The 19394-nt window shown below is 38.3% G+C and overlaps 1 protein-coding gene across 1 annotated transcript; it reads right to left on the bottom strand.

The window, feature by feature from the left end:
• Window positions 1–13731: 13731 nt before the first annotated feature.
• ZXDB (zinc finger X-linked duplicated B) lies at window positions 13732–19107 on the bottom strand. Its single transcript, XM_019439244.2, has one exon. It carries the CDS (start codon window positions 19040–19042, stop codon window positions 16619–16621), a length of 2424 nt encoding a protein of 807 aa, XP_019294789.2. The 5' UTR covers window positions 19043–19107; the 3' UTR covers window positions 13732–16618.
• Window positions 19108–19394: the final 287 nt, after the last annotated feature.

Below are 19394 nucleotides of genomic sequence, written 5' to 3' on the forward strand. Positions count from 1 at the left end.
AAAGAAATGGAAAAGCACCCTCTGCTCATGGACTGGAAGAGAAAATATTGTCAAAATGCTTACATTACCCAAAGCAGTCTACATATTTAATGCAATTGCTATACAAATACCACCAATATGTTTCACAGAGCTAGAGCAAACAATCCTAAAATTGTATGGATCCACAAAAGACCCTGAATAGCCAAAGCAATCTTGAAAAAGAAAAGCAAAGCTGGTGACATAACATTTCCTCACTTCAAGTTAAATTACAATGTTGTAATGATCAAGGCATTATAATACCACAAATATAGACACATAGATCATTGGAACAGAATAGAAAACCCAGAAATGAACCCACAGCTGTATGGTCAAACTAATCTTCAACAAAACAGGAAAAAAAATATCCAATGGAGAAAAGTCTTCTCAACAAATGGTGTTGGGAAAACTGGATCACAACATGCAGAATATTGAACCTGGACCACTTTTTTACACCATACACAAAAATCAATTCGAGATGGATAAAAGACCTAAATGTGAAACAGGAATTCATCAAAATCCTAGAGGAGAACACAGCCCATAACTTCTTTGACATCGGGTGTAGCTACTTTTTACTAGGTAGATATACTTTGGCAAGGGAAACAAAAACAAAAATAAATTATTGGGACTTTATCAAGATAAAAGCTTCTACACAGCAAACAAACAACAAAGCTAAAAGGCAACCTACAGAATGGAAGGAGATATTTGCAAATGATATATGTGATAAAGGGTTAGTATCCAAAATCTACAAAGAACCTATAAAAATAACATCCAACGGAGGAGCCAAGATGGCAAAACGGCATGGAAGTTTTTTGTGTGTCTCGCGTCCATGAAATACAGCCAGACCAACAGTAAAAGATCCTACACACTTAGAAAACTGATTGGAGGATTAACACAACAATTTGCACAACCTGAACCACAGAATTCAGCAGGTACATGGTGCACAGAGGTGAACTTGGGGAGAGAGAAGCCAGCTGCGGGCAGGGAGCCACTTTTGCAGGCAGAGAGAGGACGAAGACTGGGGGAGAGGGTAGAATATGGGAAAAGCACAGCTCCCCAAAAGCAGCTGGAGAGAAACTGGAAAATTGGAACAGCCACAGGGAATAAACTTAAAAGGGAGAAAGGATAAAGGAGAGGGTTTAAAATCCATTAAGACTATAAACAAGGGGAGCACAAAGTCTGCAACTCCACAGCTTGATACCTGGCGGTGCTCTGGTGGGAAGGGCAAATCCCCAGGAACAGAGTGGGGTCTGGGAGGTTTTCGGGCCACACAGGGAAAAGCAGTTCCACTGCTGGAAGGTGGAGACTGTTGAAGCCACCCGGTCCCAGGAGACCCCAGAGAACTGCCACATTCGCTGGTGCTGGAACAAGGTCCTTAAGGGTGAAGCCTGGTGCCAGATGTGTGGTGTATTTTCCCTGAAAACCTGCTGCTACACTATCTCGTGAACTTTTTTCTGGGATGAGCTGGCACCTGGCCACAATATCTGGGCTTCAGCAGCAGCACAGTACCATGAACTTTCCTGGGTATGTCCAGCATTCCTCCATTGCTCAGTGAGACCCTCCGCAGAGGGGCGGAGCAGGTCAGAGCCGCAGTCCTTCAGAGGTAAGGGGCTGGGGGAAACAGCCGCATCTGAGACAAAACTCAGGAGAGAGGTACTGCCTGGGGCTTGGTCATGAATAGTGAAGAAGTGGGGAGTGGACGAAAGCTGAAGACAGAGGATGGGTGCGCGATTGCTGATTGGGAGAACAGAGTTCTGATACTAGAGACTGGGTAGCTGGGTGATGCCATTTTCACCTACAAATACCACCAATACGTTTCACAGAGCTAGAGCAAACAATCCTAAAATTGTATGGATCCACAAAAGACCCTGAATAGCCAAAGCAATCTTGGAAAACAAAGGCAAAGCTGGTTACCTATGCACCTACAAGCGCCTCAACAATCCTCCCCAGTAGGCTAGCAGCGCCATCTAGTGGAGAATGGAACCATTACACTAAGCCCCGCCCAACTGGGCCAACCTTGCTCTTTAAGAACACAAGTCTCACCTCCTACTAAATTTCTGGACTATAAAGTGCTACACAGTCTGACTTCTAGGGGAAAAGGAAGTAATTACAATCCTATTTCAATATGTTAGCAGGTCCATCTATTCAATTTTATTTCTTTTTCTCTTTCTCTTTTATACTTCTTTTCTTTTTCTTAAATACAGAAAGAGAAAAAATCATTTTTATTTTCAATTTTTATTAAAAATATTTTTAATTTTTTAAAATATTTTTTGTGTAAATTTTTTCAAATTCTATCTTACTTCCATCATTTTATTTTAGTCTACTTCAGTGTATTCACCTTTTCAAATTTTCAAATGATTTCCTTTTTTTCTTTTCCTTTTTCCCTTTTTCGTTTCTTTTCATTTTCCTGAATGCAGAAAGAGAAAAAATAAATTTTTACTTTCAATTTCTATTAAAAATATTTTTCTTTAAAATTTTTTACAATATTTTTTGCTTTTATGTAAATTTTTTCAAGTTCTATTTTACTTCCATCATTTTATTTTAGTCTACTACACTGTATTCACGTTTTCAAATTCTCAAACGATTTCCTTTTTTCCCCCCTTTTTTAATCTAATCTGTCAAACCACTTTCAATGCCCAGACTAAAACACACCTAGGATCTAGCATCATCTATTTGATTTTTGTGTGTGTTTTTAATTTTTATTTAATATTTTTTTAATTTTAATTTTTTAATTTCAATTTTTCTACCTCATTAATTCCTTTTCTCCCTTCAAAATGACAAAACGAAGGAATTCACCCCAAAAGAAAGAGCATGAAGAAACGACAGCTAGGGACTTAACCAACACAGATACAAGCAAGATGTCTGAACCAGAATTTAGAATCACAATAATAAGAATACTAGCTGGAGTCAAAAATAGATTAGAATTACTTTATGCAGAGATAAAAGGAGTAAAAAATATCCAGAATGAAATTAAAAATGCTATAACTGAGCTGCAATCATGGATGGATGCAGCGGTGGCAAGGATGGATGAGGCAGAACAGAGAATCAGCAATATAGAGGACAAATTTACTGAGAATAATGAAGCAAAATAAAAGAGGGAGATTAAGGCAAAAGAGCACGATTTAAGAATTAGAGATATCAGTGACTCATTAAAAAGGAACAAAATCAGAATCATTGGAGTCCCAGAAGAGGAAGAGAGAGAGATAGGAGTAGAAGGGTGATGTGAGCAAATCATACCAGAAAACGTTCCTAACCTGGGGAAAGACACAGACATCAAAATCCAGGAAGCACAGAGGACCCCCATTAGGTTCAACAAAAACCGACCATCAACAAGGCATATCATAGTCAAATTCACAAAATATTCAGGCAAGGAGAGAAACATGAAAGCAGCAAGGGAAAAAAAAGTCCCTAACCTACAAGGGAAGACACATCAGGTTTGCAGTAGACCTATCCACAGAAACCTGGCAGGCCAGTAGGAGTGGCAGGATATATTCAATGTGCTGAATCAGAAAACTATGCAGCCAAGAATGCTTTATCCAGCAAGGCTGTCATTCAAAATAGAAGAAGAGATGAAAAGTTTCCCAGACAACCAAAAATTAAAGGAGTTCATGACCCCTGAACCAGCCCTGCAAGAAATGCTAAGGGGGACTATATATATCTATATATCTATATCTATATCTATATCCACACACATACTAAAAGCATGTAAATACATATATACATATATATGTGTATATATGTATATATATATATATAAATTTATATACTATATATGTATATATATTTTATATACTATATATATGCTTTTAGTATATATACATATATAATATATACATATAGTAATATGTAATATATAATATATACATATATTTTTATATACTCTATATGCTTTTAGTATATATATATATATATATATATATATACTAAAAGGAACAAAGATTAGAAAGGACTAGAAAACACCCCCAGAAACTCCAACTCTAGAAGCATCATAATGGCAATAAATTCATATCTTTCAGTACTCACTCTAAACGTCAATGGACTCAATGCTCCAATCAAAAGACATAGGGTAACAGAATGGATAAGAAAACAAGATCCATCTATATGCTGTTTACAAGAGACCCACTTTAGACCTAAAGACACCTTCAGATTGAAAATAAGGGGATGGAGAACCATCTATCATGCTAATGGTCAACAAAAGGAGGCTGTTGTTGCCATACTTATATAAGACAATATAGACCTTAAAATAAAGACTGTATCAAGAGATGCAGAAGGGCATTATATCACAATCAAGGGGTCTATCCACCAAGAAGACCTAACAATTGCAAATATTTATTCACCAAAATATGGGAGAACCCAAATATATAAATCAATTAATCACAAACATAAAGAAACTCATCGAAAGTAATATCATAATAGCAGGAGACTTCACCATCCCACTCTTAGCAATGTACTGATCATCTAATATAAAAATCAACAAGGAAACAATGGCTTTGAATGACACACTGGACCAGATGGACTTAACAGACATATTCAGAACATTTCATCCTAAAGCAGCAGAATATACATTCTTCTCCAGTGCACATGGAATGTTCTCCAGAATAGATCACATACTGGGACACAGACCAGCCTTCAGCAAGTACAAAAAGATCAAGATCACACTGTGCATATTTTCAGACAACAACGCTATGAAACTTGAAATCAACCACAAGAAAAAAAATTGGAAAGGTAACAACTACTTGGAGACTGAAGAACATCCTACTAAAGAATGAATGGGCTAACCAAGAAGTTAAACAGGAAATTAAAAAGTATATGGAAACCAATGGAAATGATAACACCACAACCCAAAACCTCTGGGACGCAGCAAAGACAGTCATAAGAGGAAAGCATATAGCAATCCAGGCCTTCTTAAAGAAGGAAGAAAGATCTCAGATACACGACCTAACCTTACACCTTAAGGAGGTGTAAAAAGAACAGCAAATTAAACCCAAAACCAGCAGAAGACAGGAAATAATAAAGACTAGAGCAGAAATTAATGCTATGGAAACAAAAAAAAAAAAAAAAAAAAAAAGAACAGTAGAACAGATCAATGAAACCAGAAGCTGATTCCTTGAAAGAATTAATAAAATTGATAAATCACTAGCCAGTTTGATTTAAAAGAAAAAGGAAAGGACACAAATAAATAAAATCAAGAATGAAAGAGGAGAGATCACAACCAACACAGCAGAAATAAAAACAATAACAAGAGAATATTATGAGCAATTATATGCCAATAAAATGGGCAATCTGGAAGAAATGGACAAATTCCTAGAAACATATCCACTACCAAAACTGAAACAGGAAGAAATAGAAAATTTGAAGAGACGGATAATTAGTAAGGAAATCGAACTAGTAATCAAAAACCTCCCAAAAAACAAAGAGTCCAGGGCCAGATGGCTTTCCAGGGGAATTCTACCAAACATTTAAGGAAGAGTTAACACCTATTCTCTTGGAGGTGTTCCAAAACATAGATATGGAAGGAAAACTTCCAAACTCTATGAAGCCAGCATTACCTTGATTCCAAAACCAGACAGAGACCACACTAAAAAGGAGAACTATAGACCAATTTCCCTGATCACCATGGATGCAAAAATCCTCAACAAGATATTAGCCAATGTGCTCCAACAATGCATTAAAAAAATTATTCACCACTAAGTGGGATTTATACCTGGGATGCAAGTATGCATCCTGGGATGCTGGGTTCAATATCCATGAAACAATTAATGTGATTCATCACATGAAAAAAAGAAAGGAGAAGAACCATATGATCCTCTCAATAGATGCAAAGAAAGAATTTGACAAAATACAACATCCTTTCTTGATAAAAACCCTCAAGAACGTAGGGATAGGAGCATACCTCGAGATCATAAAAGCCATGTATGAAAGACCCAATGCTAATATTACCCTCAATGGGGAAAAACTGAGAGCATTCCCCCTAAGGTAAGGAACAAGACAGGGATGTCCACTCTTGCCACTGTTATAAAACATAGTATTGGAAGTCTTATTCTCTGCAATCAGACAACAGAAAGAAATAAAAAGCATCCAAATCGGCCAGGAGGAGGTCAAACTTTCACTCTTCGCAGATGACATGATACTCTATATGGAAAACCCAAAAGATTACACCAAAAAACTGCCAGAATGGATTCATTAATTCAGCAAAGTTGCAGGATATAAAATCAACGCACAGAAATAGGTTGCATTCGTATATATCAACAATGCAGTGACAGAAAGAGAAATGAAGGAATCGATCCCATTTACAGTTGCACAAAAAACCATAAAATACCTAGGAATAAATCTAACCAAGGACGTGAAAAATCTACACACTGAAAACTATAGAAAGCTTATGAAAGAAATTGAAGAAGACAAAAAATGGAAAAAGATTCCATGCTCCTGGATAGGAAGAAAAAATATTGTTAAAATGTCAATACTACACAAAGTAATCTACATATTCAATGCAATCCCTATCAAAATAACACCAGCATTCTTCACAGAGCTAGAACAAATAATCCTAAAATTTGTATGGAACCAGAAAAGACCCCGAATAGCCAAAGCAATCCTGAAAAAGAAAACCAAAGCAGGAGGCATCACAATCCCGGACTTCAAGCTATACTACAAAGCTGTAATCATCAAGACAGTATAGTACTGGCACAAGAACAGACACTCAGATCAATGGAACAGAACAGAGAACCTAGAAATGGACCCACAAGTGTATGGCCAACTAATCTTTGACAAAGCAGGAAAGAATTTCCAATGGAATAAAGACAGTCTCTTCAGCAAGTGGTGCTGGGAAAACTAGACAGGGACATGCAGAAGAATGAGGCTGGACCACTTTCTTACAGCACACACAAAAATAAACTCGAAATTGCTGAAAGACCTCAATGTAAGACAGGAAGCCATCAAAATCCTCAAGGAGAAAGCAGGCAAAAATCTCTTTGATCTTGGCCGGAGCAACTTCTTCCTCAACACGTTTCTGGAGGCAAGGGAAACAAAAGCAAAAATGAACTACTGGGACCTCATCAAAATAAAAAGCTTCTGCACAGCAAAGAAAACAATCAGCAAAACTAAAAGTCAACCGACAGAATGGGAGAAGATATTTGCAAATGACATATCAGATAAAGGGTTAATATCCAAAATCTATAAAGAACTTATGAAACTCAACACCCAAAAAACGAAGAATCCAGTGAAGAAATGGGCAAAAGACATGAATAGACACTTCTTCAAAGAAGACATCCAGATGGCCAACTGACACATGAAACAATGCTCAACATCACTCATCAGGGAAATACAAATCAAAACCACCATGAGATACCACCTGACACCTGTCAGAATGGCTAACATTAACAACTCAGGCAGCAACAGGTGTTGGCGAGGATGTGGAGAAAGAGGATCTCTTTTGCATTGTTGGTGGGAATGCAAGCTGGTGCAGCACTCTGGAAAACAGTATGGAGTTTCCTCAAAAAACTAAAACTAGAACTACCCTACGACCCAGCAATTGCACTACTAGGCATTTATCCACGGGATACAGGTGTGCTGTTTCAAAGGGACACATGCACCCCCATGTTTATAGCAGCACTATCAACATAGTCAAAGTATGGAAAGAGCCCAAATGTCCATCGATGGATGAATGGATAAGGAAGATGTGATATATATATATATATATATATATATATATATATATATGTATATATATATATATTTATACACACACACACACACATATACATACAATGGAGTATTACTCAGCAATCAAAAAGCATGAAATCTTGCCATTTACAACTACACGGATGGAACTGGAGGGTATTATGCTAAGTGAAATTAGAGAAAGACAAAAATCATATGACTTCACTCATATGATGACTTTAAGAGACAAAACAGATGAACATAAGGGAAGGTAAACAAAAACAATATAAAAACATGGAGGGGGACAAAACAGAAGAGACTCAAATATGGAGCACAAACTGAGGGTTACTGGAGGTGTTGTGGGAGGGGGAATGGGCTAAATGGTTAAGAGGCACTAAGGAACCTACTCTTGAAATCATTGTTGTACTATATGTAACCATTTTGCATGTAAATTTAAAAACATAAAAAATAAAACAAGTTATAAAAAAATAACACCTAAAAAACACAAATAATCCAGCAAAAAATTGGCAGAAGACATGTATAGACATATTTCCAAAGAAGACATATAGATGGCTAACTGACATATGAAATGATGCTCTACATCACTCATCATCACAGAAATACAAATCAAAACTACAATGGGATATCACTTCTCACACCAGTCAGAATAGCTAAAATTAACAACACAAGAAACTACAGGTGTTGGCCAGGATGCAGAGAAAGGGAACCCCCTCACACTGTTTTCGGGAATGCAAACTGGTGCAGTCACACTGGACAACAGTGTGGAGGTTCCTCAAAAATTAAAAATGACCTAATATTTTAAATGAAGTTAAAAAAATTTTTTGAATGTTTATTTATTTTTGAGAGAGAGAGAGAGAGAGTGAGCATGAGCAGGGGAGGGGCAGAGAAAGGAGGAGACACAGAATCTGAAACAGCCTCCAGGTTCTGAGCTGTCAGCACAAAGCCCGATGCGGGGCTCCAACCCACAAACCACAAGATCATGACCTGAGCCGAAGTTGGACACTTAACCAACTGAGCTACCCAGGAGCCCCTTAAATGAAGTTTAAAAAAAAATAGGATTGTCTATGTTCTTACAACATATAAGATTATATACAACATATAAGATTATATTCAGAGACCAGCTTGATGAATATTATTGGAGAAATTAAAATGATAAAATCAACAAACTTTTTTTCTATGAAGTTTATCTTAGCGACAAGAAAGTCTTACTTCTCTAATTTTTCCAAGAGCTTTATCACTTATTTATAAATGGAGAGAAGTGGGACACCTGGGTGGCTCAGTTGGCTAAGTACCCCCAACTTTGGCTCACATCATGATCTCACGGTTTGTGAGTTTGAGCCCTGCACTAGGCTCTGTGCTGACAGCTCAGACTCTGAAGCCTGCTTCAGATTCTGTGTCTCTCTCTCTCAATCTCTGCCCCTCCCCACTTGCACTCTGTCTGCCTCTCTCTCTCAACAATAAAATAAAAACATTAAGAAATTTTTTTTAAAATGAAGAGAAGCCTGCCTTTCTCCATTTTCTAAGTTGCCAATATTCTAAGACTATAATTCTAAATATTTAACTGAGTTCTCATTTTTATTGCTTGCAGCACACAAAAATGATTGAGACATACTCAATGTGGGAAAATATGCTCCACATAAAAGAAAATTTGATGTAGTCAAAAAAATTTTTAAATGGATACAAAAGTTAAATATTGACATTCATTTTTTTTACTATTATTATAAGGCATGAATCTGAATTATTGTCAAAATTATAACAAAATAATAATTAGTTCCAGGAGTCTACAACATATATGAATTTAAGGGGAAATGTTAAATTTTACTAGAAATAACACATACTAAATTTTTACACCAGTACATGTTAACTAAGTGATGCAGCCACTTTGGACAGGAAAGGATTCATTGTGGCATCAACTACAGTTCAAAATAGCTTGGGATGAACTGTTGCTACTCCATTTACTGGAATTTTCACTAGGGTTGTGTGTTCTGGCCAATTTCCAAGCAGACAAGTGGTGAGTTTCCTTCTGTCAGTGAGCCAGATCTCACCCTGAAGTTATCTTCCCACTCTATATTATAAACAGAAGAGGGAGGTTAGTCTTGTTTAAAATAAATGGCATTCTTTTGCAACTATGCTATAAGCAAAATGTCAGAGATTTACATTCTGCTTGTATTTTTTACCTTTCATGAATGTTTCACACCCTGAAGACTTATGTTGCTTATCATTAAAGAAAACTTTGCTATTTCGGAGCAGACTGAAAGTGTTAAGCTACTGTTTCTTACCTAGAAATCAAAATGCCTGGCCAACCCTCCCACTCCGCCCCACCCCTTACACACATCCTAGGGAATGGGTGAACTTTTAGTTTCCTTCATGTTTAGCTCTCAACATCAAATGTTACATGAAATTTATTATTATCTCCTTCCTTACAGTGTGTCTATATAATAAAGTTACCTTCAAAACAGTTTCCCTATTATTCCATAAAATCAAATTTTGCCTTCATTCTGATAAAATAAATTTCGCATAAAAATGTAGGCATTAATACTTTTTCTCATTCATAAAATGAGTGAGGAAAGTATAACCTCTCTAGGATCACTTCTGGCACATCTCATGTCAAAGATTGTAATCTAGAAATAAATCAAAATAAAGCCTATTTCATAATTGATTTTCAAAATGTTTTGCTATATTTAACAAATTTACTTCCAAAACACCTGCCAAATTTTTAGTTTAGAACAACTTTGTTCTAATGTTTATACCTTAAATGAAATTTTAGATTCCAGTGGAAAAAAATTTGATTATATCCTGTTTATTGACTTACCATCATCAAAATTTATGTCCACTCACAAAAAATACTTCTTATTCTGGCAAAATCTATAAAGTACCTGTTATAACTCTGTAATACACTAGTTTTAATAGTTTGCCATTTAGATCATGTCTTTGAACACAGGGATAGTATTTGTCACATAAGAAGTACATAAGTGGTAAAATATTAATGAATTAAGTTATACTTAGATGTAACGCCTTCACATATTAGGTATTCAATATACAACTGCTGATTGGTAATTTGGTAAGTATAAAGGCTAGTATTAAGGGATTCAGAGATTGTGCTTTTAGAGATTCCTGTATGCTTCCTTTTAAAATACTGAGTTAATGTTTTGCTTAGAAAATTTGACAGTTAAAAGGGTTTTATACGTCTTTAAATGTCAACTTAAACCAATTAACTATAATGCAAAATTACTCTAGTTGGCAATGAGGACTTCTACCAAATTTACCAATATATATGGTATAACTATTTATCCTCCTTCTTTAACATTCTCTTTTTCTTCTATTCCTTCTGGGTTATCTCTTTAAGTGGGCAGGGGAATTATACGATGGAGAGACCATGGTAGGGATTCTCATGGCTAGGTTCTTATATTGTCACTTCCCTCTTGGTTTTCCCTAGTGACAGAAGTGATTCTGACTAAGGAGCCCCGAGTCAATCTCACACAGATTCAGGAGTATTGCACTCTAACAATCAATCCTAATCCTGCCTGCTCCAATTGAGACAAATGCAGGTAAAATTCACTCTAATAAAGCTTTCAGAAAGAGTTAATAAAATCATGACAAAACATCACCAATATATGGGGAAATCTATGATAACTCTAGATTATTTTTTCCTTAAACATAGAATAGACACTGAATCTTAAAAGTAGTAGAAGAAACTTTATGGACAGAGGAGACAGCATAGGTCATTTTGATGCAGAGTAGTCTGGAGAGGTAATGTAGCATCCAGACTGAGGTTGTCCAATAGGAATATAACAAGAGCAATATGTGTAATTTGTAATTTCTAAAATAATTGTGATAATGTGTGTAATTTAAAATTTTCTATAGCCATATTGAAAAACTGGTAAAATTAATTTTAATATTACATTTTAAGTAAATATATTTAAAATACAATTTTCTCATTAAAAATATATGTAAGGTGATATATGTGTTAATTAACTAGATAGTGGGAATCCTTTCACAATCTATACATACCACCACCATATACATTTTAAATATCGCACAATTTGGTCAATTATACCTCAATAAAGCTGAAAAATTCAAATACTACTCAATGTTTAATCAATATACACAAACTCATGAAATAGTCTACTTTTTTAAACTAAGCCTTCAAAATCTGGTTTGTATTTCAAAACACATCTTAATTCACATGCAAAACTGTCAATGGTTAAAGTGAAATTTAATCCTACTAAAACAATACAATTCTGTTTAACAGTAAACTATTTTAAACTGTTTCATTTTTAAATTCAAATTAAATTAATTTAATTAAAAATTCATTTTGTCATAGTAACCACATTTTAAGTGCTCCATAGCCACATATGACTAGTAGTTGCCATATTAATTAGTACAGATCTAGATCATTCAAGACAAGATGAGGAGGCCTCTGGTAATTCAAAGGGAAGTAAAAAGATTAGAACTATATAGGTAATTCTGAGCATGCCTGAAGGAACCAAGAAAGAGTAAGTGGCCCTCTTTGTCTAGAAAGTGGATAAACCACAATAAGGATAGCTTATGCAGGGATAACTATGATTTATCAATTAGCATTTAAACACCATCTTTACCTGCTTATTTCTGAAAAGACCTTCATTACTTCCCTCATTCTGTTAGTAAAAATGTCATTATTACAGGGGCGCCTGGGTGGCTCAGCCGGTTGGGCGTCCGACTTCGGCTCAGGTCATGATCTCACAGCTCATGAGTTCCAGCCCTGCGTCGGGCTCTAACAGCTCAGAGCCTGGAGCCTGCTTTGGATTCTGTGTCTCCCACTCTCTCTGTTCCTCCCCCATTCATGCTCTGTCTCTCTCAAAAATAAACATCAAAAAAAATTTTTTTAAATGTCATTATTACATTCCCCAAGGATACCCGAGTTATCATTTCTGATTTCTCTCAGTCTCTCAGATGTTATCTATCATCTATCATCATCTATCATCATAATCTATCTCCCTCATGAGGTGCTAAGTATTATTCCTTCCTCAACTTGAAAACATCTTCAATATTGGTTCCCACCTCTCATTTTCCACTGATACCACTCTAGTCCAGGCTTTATGCTTAATCATACCACACTTGCTGAATTGCTACAAAAGCTTTCTCACTGATTCTATTCCAGTCTCTCCCATCTAATTCATACTGTACACTTCCATTACATTAACCTTTCTAAGACATCATTTTCATGATCTAACTCCTCTATTAAAACATGTTCACAAGCTTTCATCTATGCCCAGAATAAACTCCTCATTGTTCTTCCTGTGTGTGTGGGGTGGGGGGTGGAGTGGGCTGTGGGTTTGTGGTGTGTATGTGTTTACTTCTCATTTTGTTACCAAATTAAACTTTTCCCATTTCTGTTCTCCAATTCTCTAATAAATGTTTTTTCTTTCTCCTCCTATCTACTGTGATCTCCTTAAAGGTAAGAGTTGCATATTGCTCATATCATAGAACCCTCAATATGTTATGTTGTATTTGCACAATGGTGCTTAATAAATATTTGCTAATATGAAATAAATACAATGGAATCCCCAGCTGAAAAATTTCCTTCTTATATGTTTTCTGGATAAGAACATGAAAAGTTTAGGTCACAGAGACAAACTTCAAAATCTACCCATGTTTCACTCCTGTTTTCAAGCACTGTGTTATATTAATTATACTAAATTGTAATAATGCTAATAACAATATACACTTTAATTTACAATCAACATGATCAACAGAGTCTCCTAAAAGCAGGCTTCTTTTTAAACTATCATGTTACTTTGCTTTCAATTGACAAGATTTTAATTTTTTTTGGTAAGATTTTGTAATAAACTAGTGATTGAAGGAAGAGAAGAAGAAAGAAACCAGGATTAAATGAAAACATGCACCATTATTTAGTAAGGAGTTATAGCAACTTTATATCACTCAACAAACATTAGATTTCTTACTTTGAATGAATAGAAGTTCACCACTTTTCTAGAAAATGGTGTTGAAAGGGAAATCATTTGAACAAATTGTTTAATGAAACTCTTTGAGCCCATGGACAAATAAAAGTTTTTATTTTTGAGAAAAGTAACATTTGTCCTTTGAAAATTCCAGCAATGGGTTAAGAAAAAATATATTTTATGACTTTTTAGTAGGAGGAAGTTGGTTTGAGGAATTAAAAAAAGTCACAGTATTAAATTCTCTTGGTGTTTAAATAATTTATTTGATATTTGCTATGTGTGCATTCATTTCAATCCTTGACACACTTATCTTCCATACATGAAAAATAGTGGCCTATTTAAGAAACCTTAATAAATGACAATATTTTTCAAATGCACTTTATAAATACAAATATTTCAAAGTGAAGGGAGAAAATTGTTGAATTTTGACAATACAATTTTGAGCATTTCCAATTTACAAAAGTATGCCTACTTTTTTTCAGTAAATGAATATAACCACTTAAAAAATATATGTGTGTGTGTATGTGTATATACCCACACACAGTACAGAAACATTTCAAAGTGGCAAGTTTTTAGTGCACTGCCAAAGTGCTACAATAACTGTCATCCACAGACATTCATGTGCAAACACTACTGGACTGGTACACTACAGCAAATAAGAGAATATTAGTTAGGAGAACTCTGTGGCAAAAACTTTTTAAAAAGGAAAATAATTAAACAGAAATCTACTTCTCATCTGAACAATATATAATCTCATTTATCATCTGAGTCATATATACATACATACACACAAAGTATTTTCTAAGATGAGAAAACAGTGGTAGGAAAAGATATATCCATTAAAAACTTAAAAAAGAAAGGCATAGCAAGGACTGGAATGCACGTGCATGGGAGTGGAGTGTGGATAAAGTTAAGCAGAAAGTAACAGAAATCAAATGGAATGAATCATGGAAGTTGGATGAGTGGAAAAGGAGAGGTGAAAATAATTTCTCTTTGTTTTAAGCTATGTATACAACTGTCAGTCACTAGCCAAAGCCCATTTGGAATGTAAGCTGGCTAAATTGTCATGAGACACAGCACAGACTTTGCCAAAACTACAGGGTTGTTCTGAATTTTGTTCCACAAAATTCAAAAGCTGCACTCATATAAGATAGTTTACACAACATTCAGATTCATTCTATCTTTCCAAATCTGAGAAAATGCAAACAATGAGCTCTCCAGACCACAGAGGGTAAAAAACCTTCTCTGTTCCATTATCAGAGCTTCATACAATAGCAGGCTCCATAATCACAGTGAAGTCTGACTTTGGAAGCAGCACAAAGATGGTGACAAACTTGCCTAATGGAAAGGGATGCAGATATACCTGTAAGCAATGTCTCCTCTCCTGCAATTTCCCCACAGAAATTCCTGGAAGTAGGGGGTAATTATTCAGGGGAGAAAATAAAGACATTCCCTATCCTGCCTCACGCTAAACCTCAGAAAATTTATTGCCTAACATGAATAGGATTAAATTATCTCAATTTCTCCCTTAGAGTAGGGAGGCCTGACAGGGTAAAAAAATTATATAAATTCCTCAAAATATGCCAAAGCACATAATACTTTTCCTTACATATTAAAAACTTAAAAAGAAGAATATTCTAAAGTATGTTAGTTATGTGTATGCATTACTATGATCATTTGATGGCTATGAAACTGAGGCTTAGTTATCAAGGCCACTTATCCCACACAAATTTGACCCTGGGTTTGTTTCATGTCAAAATTCAGGCTGGCAATTTCAACAAAAACAAATCCTGCCCTCATTTAAAAAGGTCAGGAAGTTATATAAATGGGGAGAACAGCCAACATTTTATTATCCTTTTTCTTGTTAATTATATCACTGTTTAAGAAAATATTCTGGAATTAAATATTTTTATTAAACTTTTATAAATGCCTTAAACAGCATTTCCTCCTCCACTACTAGTAATTCTACAAAAAACAATCCATGATATCAGAAACACAGGTAATCATGAATAAATTCATTCATCAGCAGCAACTGCACATATCACAAAGAGAGAACCAGACATTATGTACTACCTGAAAAAAGAACACAACATAACCTAGGAAATATTCCCGCCCCGAAAATCACATTTCCAATCTGATCAAGTCTCTAGATCCAACGACCAAATTCAGGAAACAGAGGGTAGAGGAACTTAACACCAGAAGGATGTAATCACAAAAATTTAAGATTGTGGCAAATGCTACATGCAAAACAATCTATGCAAGTTAAGAGACAAAGGGGAAACACAAATTAAAAAGACACTTAAGAGATTTACTGGAATCCTGTATTAAAAATATTAAAATAAATATTTATGGGACAACTGCAAATTGGAATCTGACTAGATACTTATTGGTATTAAGGAGTTATTGTTAACTTTAAGTATGATAATGGAATTGTAATTTTTTCCAAAAGAGCCCATCCTTTATAGAACTATATATAGAATAATTATGATTGAAATGATGTAATATCTGGTATTTATTACAAAATATTTCTTGAAAAGGGTTAGAGTGAAAATTAGATAAACAAAACTGTGAATAAATAATAGTTGATTTGGGTGCAAAACATATGGCTGCTTCGTGTACCATTATGTACATTTGGAAAAAAAAAGCACATGCAACACCATCACTAAAAAATGTCCTATTTTTTTTCCAAGGAAATAGCTTATTATCAAGTAATCACAGAGTTAAAAATACCTTAGAAACAATCTATTTAAACCACCTCATTTTATAAATAAGCAAATTAAGGCTCAGATAGGTTAAGTGACTTGCTCAGGGTCACACAACTTGACATGAGTCAAGATCATAATTTAAATCCTCAGACTCGTAGCCCAGGACTTTGTTTTTTCTCAAACCTATAGGAAATGACTGCATTTAAACATTTAGTCCAGAATATCCTTAAAATTGAGTGTAATTAACAAAAGTAAGCCATGTGGCAAGGAGTTAATAGTTCATACCAAAAATGAGCTGCCAGTCACTGTAATAAGATCTGTTTCTTTCTGAGAACCATGGTTTCCTGCTGGATTGGAAAATCCAAACTGGGTTTCTTCCTCCTGTCCAAAGAAGTCAGAGTCAGGATGTACATTCCATTCTGCTTTGGTTGGCGTCAGTAGTTCTGAGACACTGTTTTCACAAAGGGTGCTAGAAGGAGTCAGAGCATCTGTGTCCACTGTTAGCTTGCTGCTGGGCGTCAAAGCTTGGGGTTCTTGACTCGAGTTTTTCATAGCCAAAGGGCCCAGAGATGCCAATGACCCCACACTTAGACTTGAGGCATCATCCATATCTAAGGGACTCTGCTGAAAACCAGAGGCTGTTGTTCCAAAAAAGAGAGAGGTATCCAGACTTTGGGGAAGGTCACTGGTGGCCATCAAGGTCCGAGGGTCCATAGCCTGCCCTAAGGAATTATTATTATTAGCAGGGAGGTTCCCCGCCAGAGTTGAACTCACAGAAGCCACATCAATAGTCAAGATTCCAGAGTTCACCAGTGCTGTGTCCAACACTGCAGCAGAACTACTGCCAGGCACATCAGAGAAGAGAGACACTAGCTCTGCATCATTGAGATCACTCTGTCCCTGGCTGGTAAGTTCACTGCTGGGTGTAAGAGAATTTGCAGCTTCCAGCTGAGCTAAGAGATCCTGGCTGAGGTTGTGCCTTTTGGCCATGTGGGTCTTCATGCTGTGCTTGGATGTGAAAAGTTTATTACAAGTAGAGACTGGGCAACGGCTTTTCCAAGTGTCCACATCCTGCAAGTGTTTCTTGGAGTGAATGTAGAGACTACTGCGAGCAGAGAACCTGGCACAGCAGCCTTCCACAGGGCACACAAAAGGCTTTGTGCCCAGGTGGGTTATGCTGTGGCCTTTCAGGTGCTCGGCCCTCGTGAAAGATTTCCCACAGCCTTCCACAGGACACATGAACCTCCGGTCATCATCGTGCTTCCTTTTGTGCCTTAAGAGTTTGGACATGCTGGTGAAGTTCCAGCCACAGCCGTCAAAGTCACAAAGGAAAGGTCTCTCACCTGTGTGGCTCCGCAGGTGAATTTTCAGGCGACAAGCCTTATCGTACTGTTTGCTGCATCCAGGAAAAGAGCAGGAGAAGAGTTCCTGTTCCCTGAAGTGGGCACGGTTATGGGAAAACAGGGCACTCACTGTGATAAACGTCTTCTTGCAGCCGGAAAACGCGCACTGATAGGGCCTCTCGGGCTCGAAATGGCTGCGTTGGTGGGCGCTGAGTTTGGCCTGTGTAGGGAAGCTCTCCTCGCACACCTCGCACTTGAATGAGTTCTCCTGCTCATGGCCCTTCATGTGTGCCTTAAGGTTATACACCGTGGTGAAGCTCTTGCCACAGCCCTCCGCAGGGCAGCCAAAGGGCCGAAGTTTGTCGTGAGACTGCAGGTGCCTCTTGAGCTTGTAGGAGGTGGTGAAAGTCCAGCCGCAGCCGCCCAGGGGGCACTTGAAGGGCCGCTGGCCCTGGCTGCTGCTGTGAGTCAGCAGGTGCACCTTCAGCTGGTGCTTCTTGGCAAAGGTTTGTCCGCACTGGGCCTCGGGACACAGGTACAGCACCACCCCGGGGCCCGGGCCCAGCGGCCTGCGGGGGCTCTGGGCTGCGAGCTGGCTCTCTGCCTCCTCCTCAGGCGCCGGGGCAGACACCGGTTCAGCCGGTTCGGCCAGCAGGAGGTCGGGCGGCAGCTCGGGGCAGTCGCTGGGCTGCGCTGCGTGTGGGATCCCAGTTTGGTGAGCCATCAGACCCCCAGGCTGAGGGGCAGGTGCGACCCCAGGCTCCCAGGCTGGCGGCGGGGGCGTGGCAAGGGTGAGGACACCATTCTCAAAGCGCAAAAGCAGGTTTTGGTTGTGGATGGTGACGGTGCCCGCGAAGGTGGCGGCGGGTCCCGGGCCTGGGGCAGGGGCCGAGACTGGTGTTGGAACCGCGGACAGACAACAGGGACCCAGCGCCACGAGGCCCGCGGGATTCGCGCCACTCTCACCCTTCTGGAGCTGTGGGCCAGACTGGGCCTCCTCCCTTCCTACAGGCCCTGAGGCCTGGCGGGCTTCCGAGGTCTCCACATCACCACCCACTGGGTCCAGCAGCACCAGGAAAAAGTCGCTGCCACCGCCGTCGCCGCTGTCGCCACCGCCGCCAGCGTAATCAGGCCTGGTCGCCAACGGGCTGGGGCCTGGGCCCCGTGAGGCCGCGCGGGCCTCCTCGCGCCGCCTCCCGGGCCCGCCATCTTGGAGGCCCCGGAGCAGCACGAGTCGGCGCGCGGGGACCTGGCCAGCCCGCGGGTCAGGGCCTCCGTGGACCCGGCTGCCGCCCGCAGGGATGCCAGCACCGCCGCTCTGTCGCGCCCCGGTAGCCGGGAGCAGCCTTGGGTTTTCCATCTCCGTGTTCCTTTGGCTCCGCGGGAACCAGAGCAGAGGAGGAGGCGTGACCCCGCCCCCTACCGCGGGCCTGAACATGTTCCTGAAAGGAAAAAAAAAATGTGCAGTGCGCAGAAACTGGCCCTATCAGATATTAAAACGTGTTTAACGACACAGTGATTTAAATATTCTGGTACTGGGTCTCTGGAACAGAACAGAAAGTCCAGAGGCAGAGCCTGGTGTACAAAAATAAGTTCTGCATTCAATATTTGTAGGAAATCAGGGTCTTGCCAGATAATGAGGAAATGACAGTTCATTCGGTAAATGGTGCTGGAATACCTAGGAATCTATCTACTAAATGCAACTTAAATTC

This window comes from Panthera pardus, unplaced genomic scaffold (genome assembly GCF_024362965.1).
Source record: "Panthera pardus isolate Hobbes unplaced genomic scaffold, ASM2436296v1 HiC_scaffold_27, whole genome shotgun sequence".
Taxonomy (NCBI): domain Eukaryota; kingdom Metazoa; phylum Chordata; class Mammalia; order Carnivora; family Felidae; genus Panthera; species Panthera pardus.

Coding starts and splice junctions, on each gene's coding strand:
- ZXDB (XM_019439244.2), bottom strand. CDS start 19,042: ATGGAAAACCCAAGGCTGCTCCCGGCTACCGGGGCGCGACAGAGCGGC.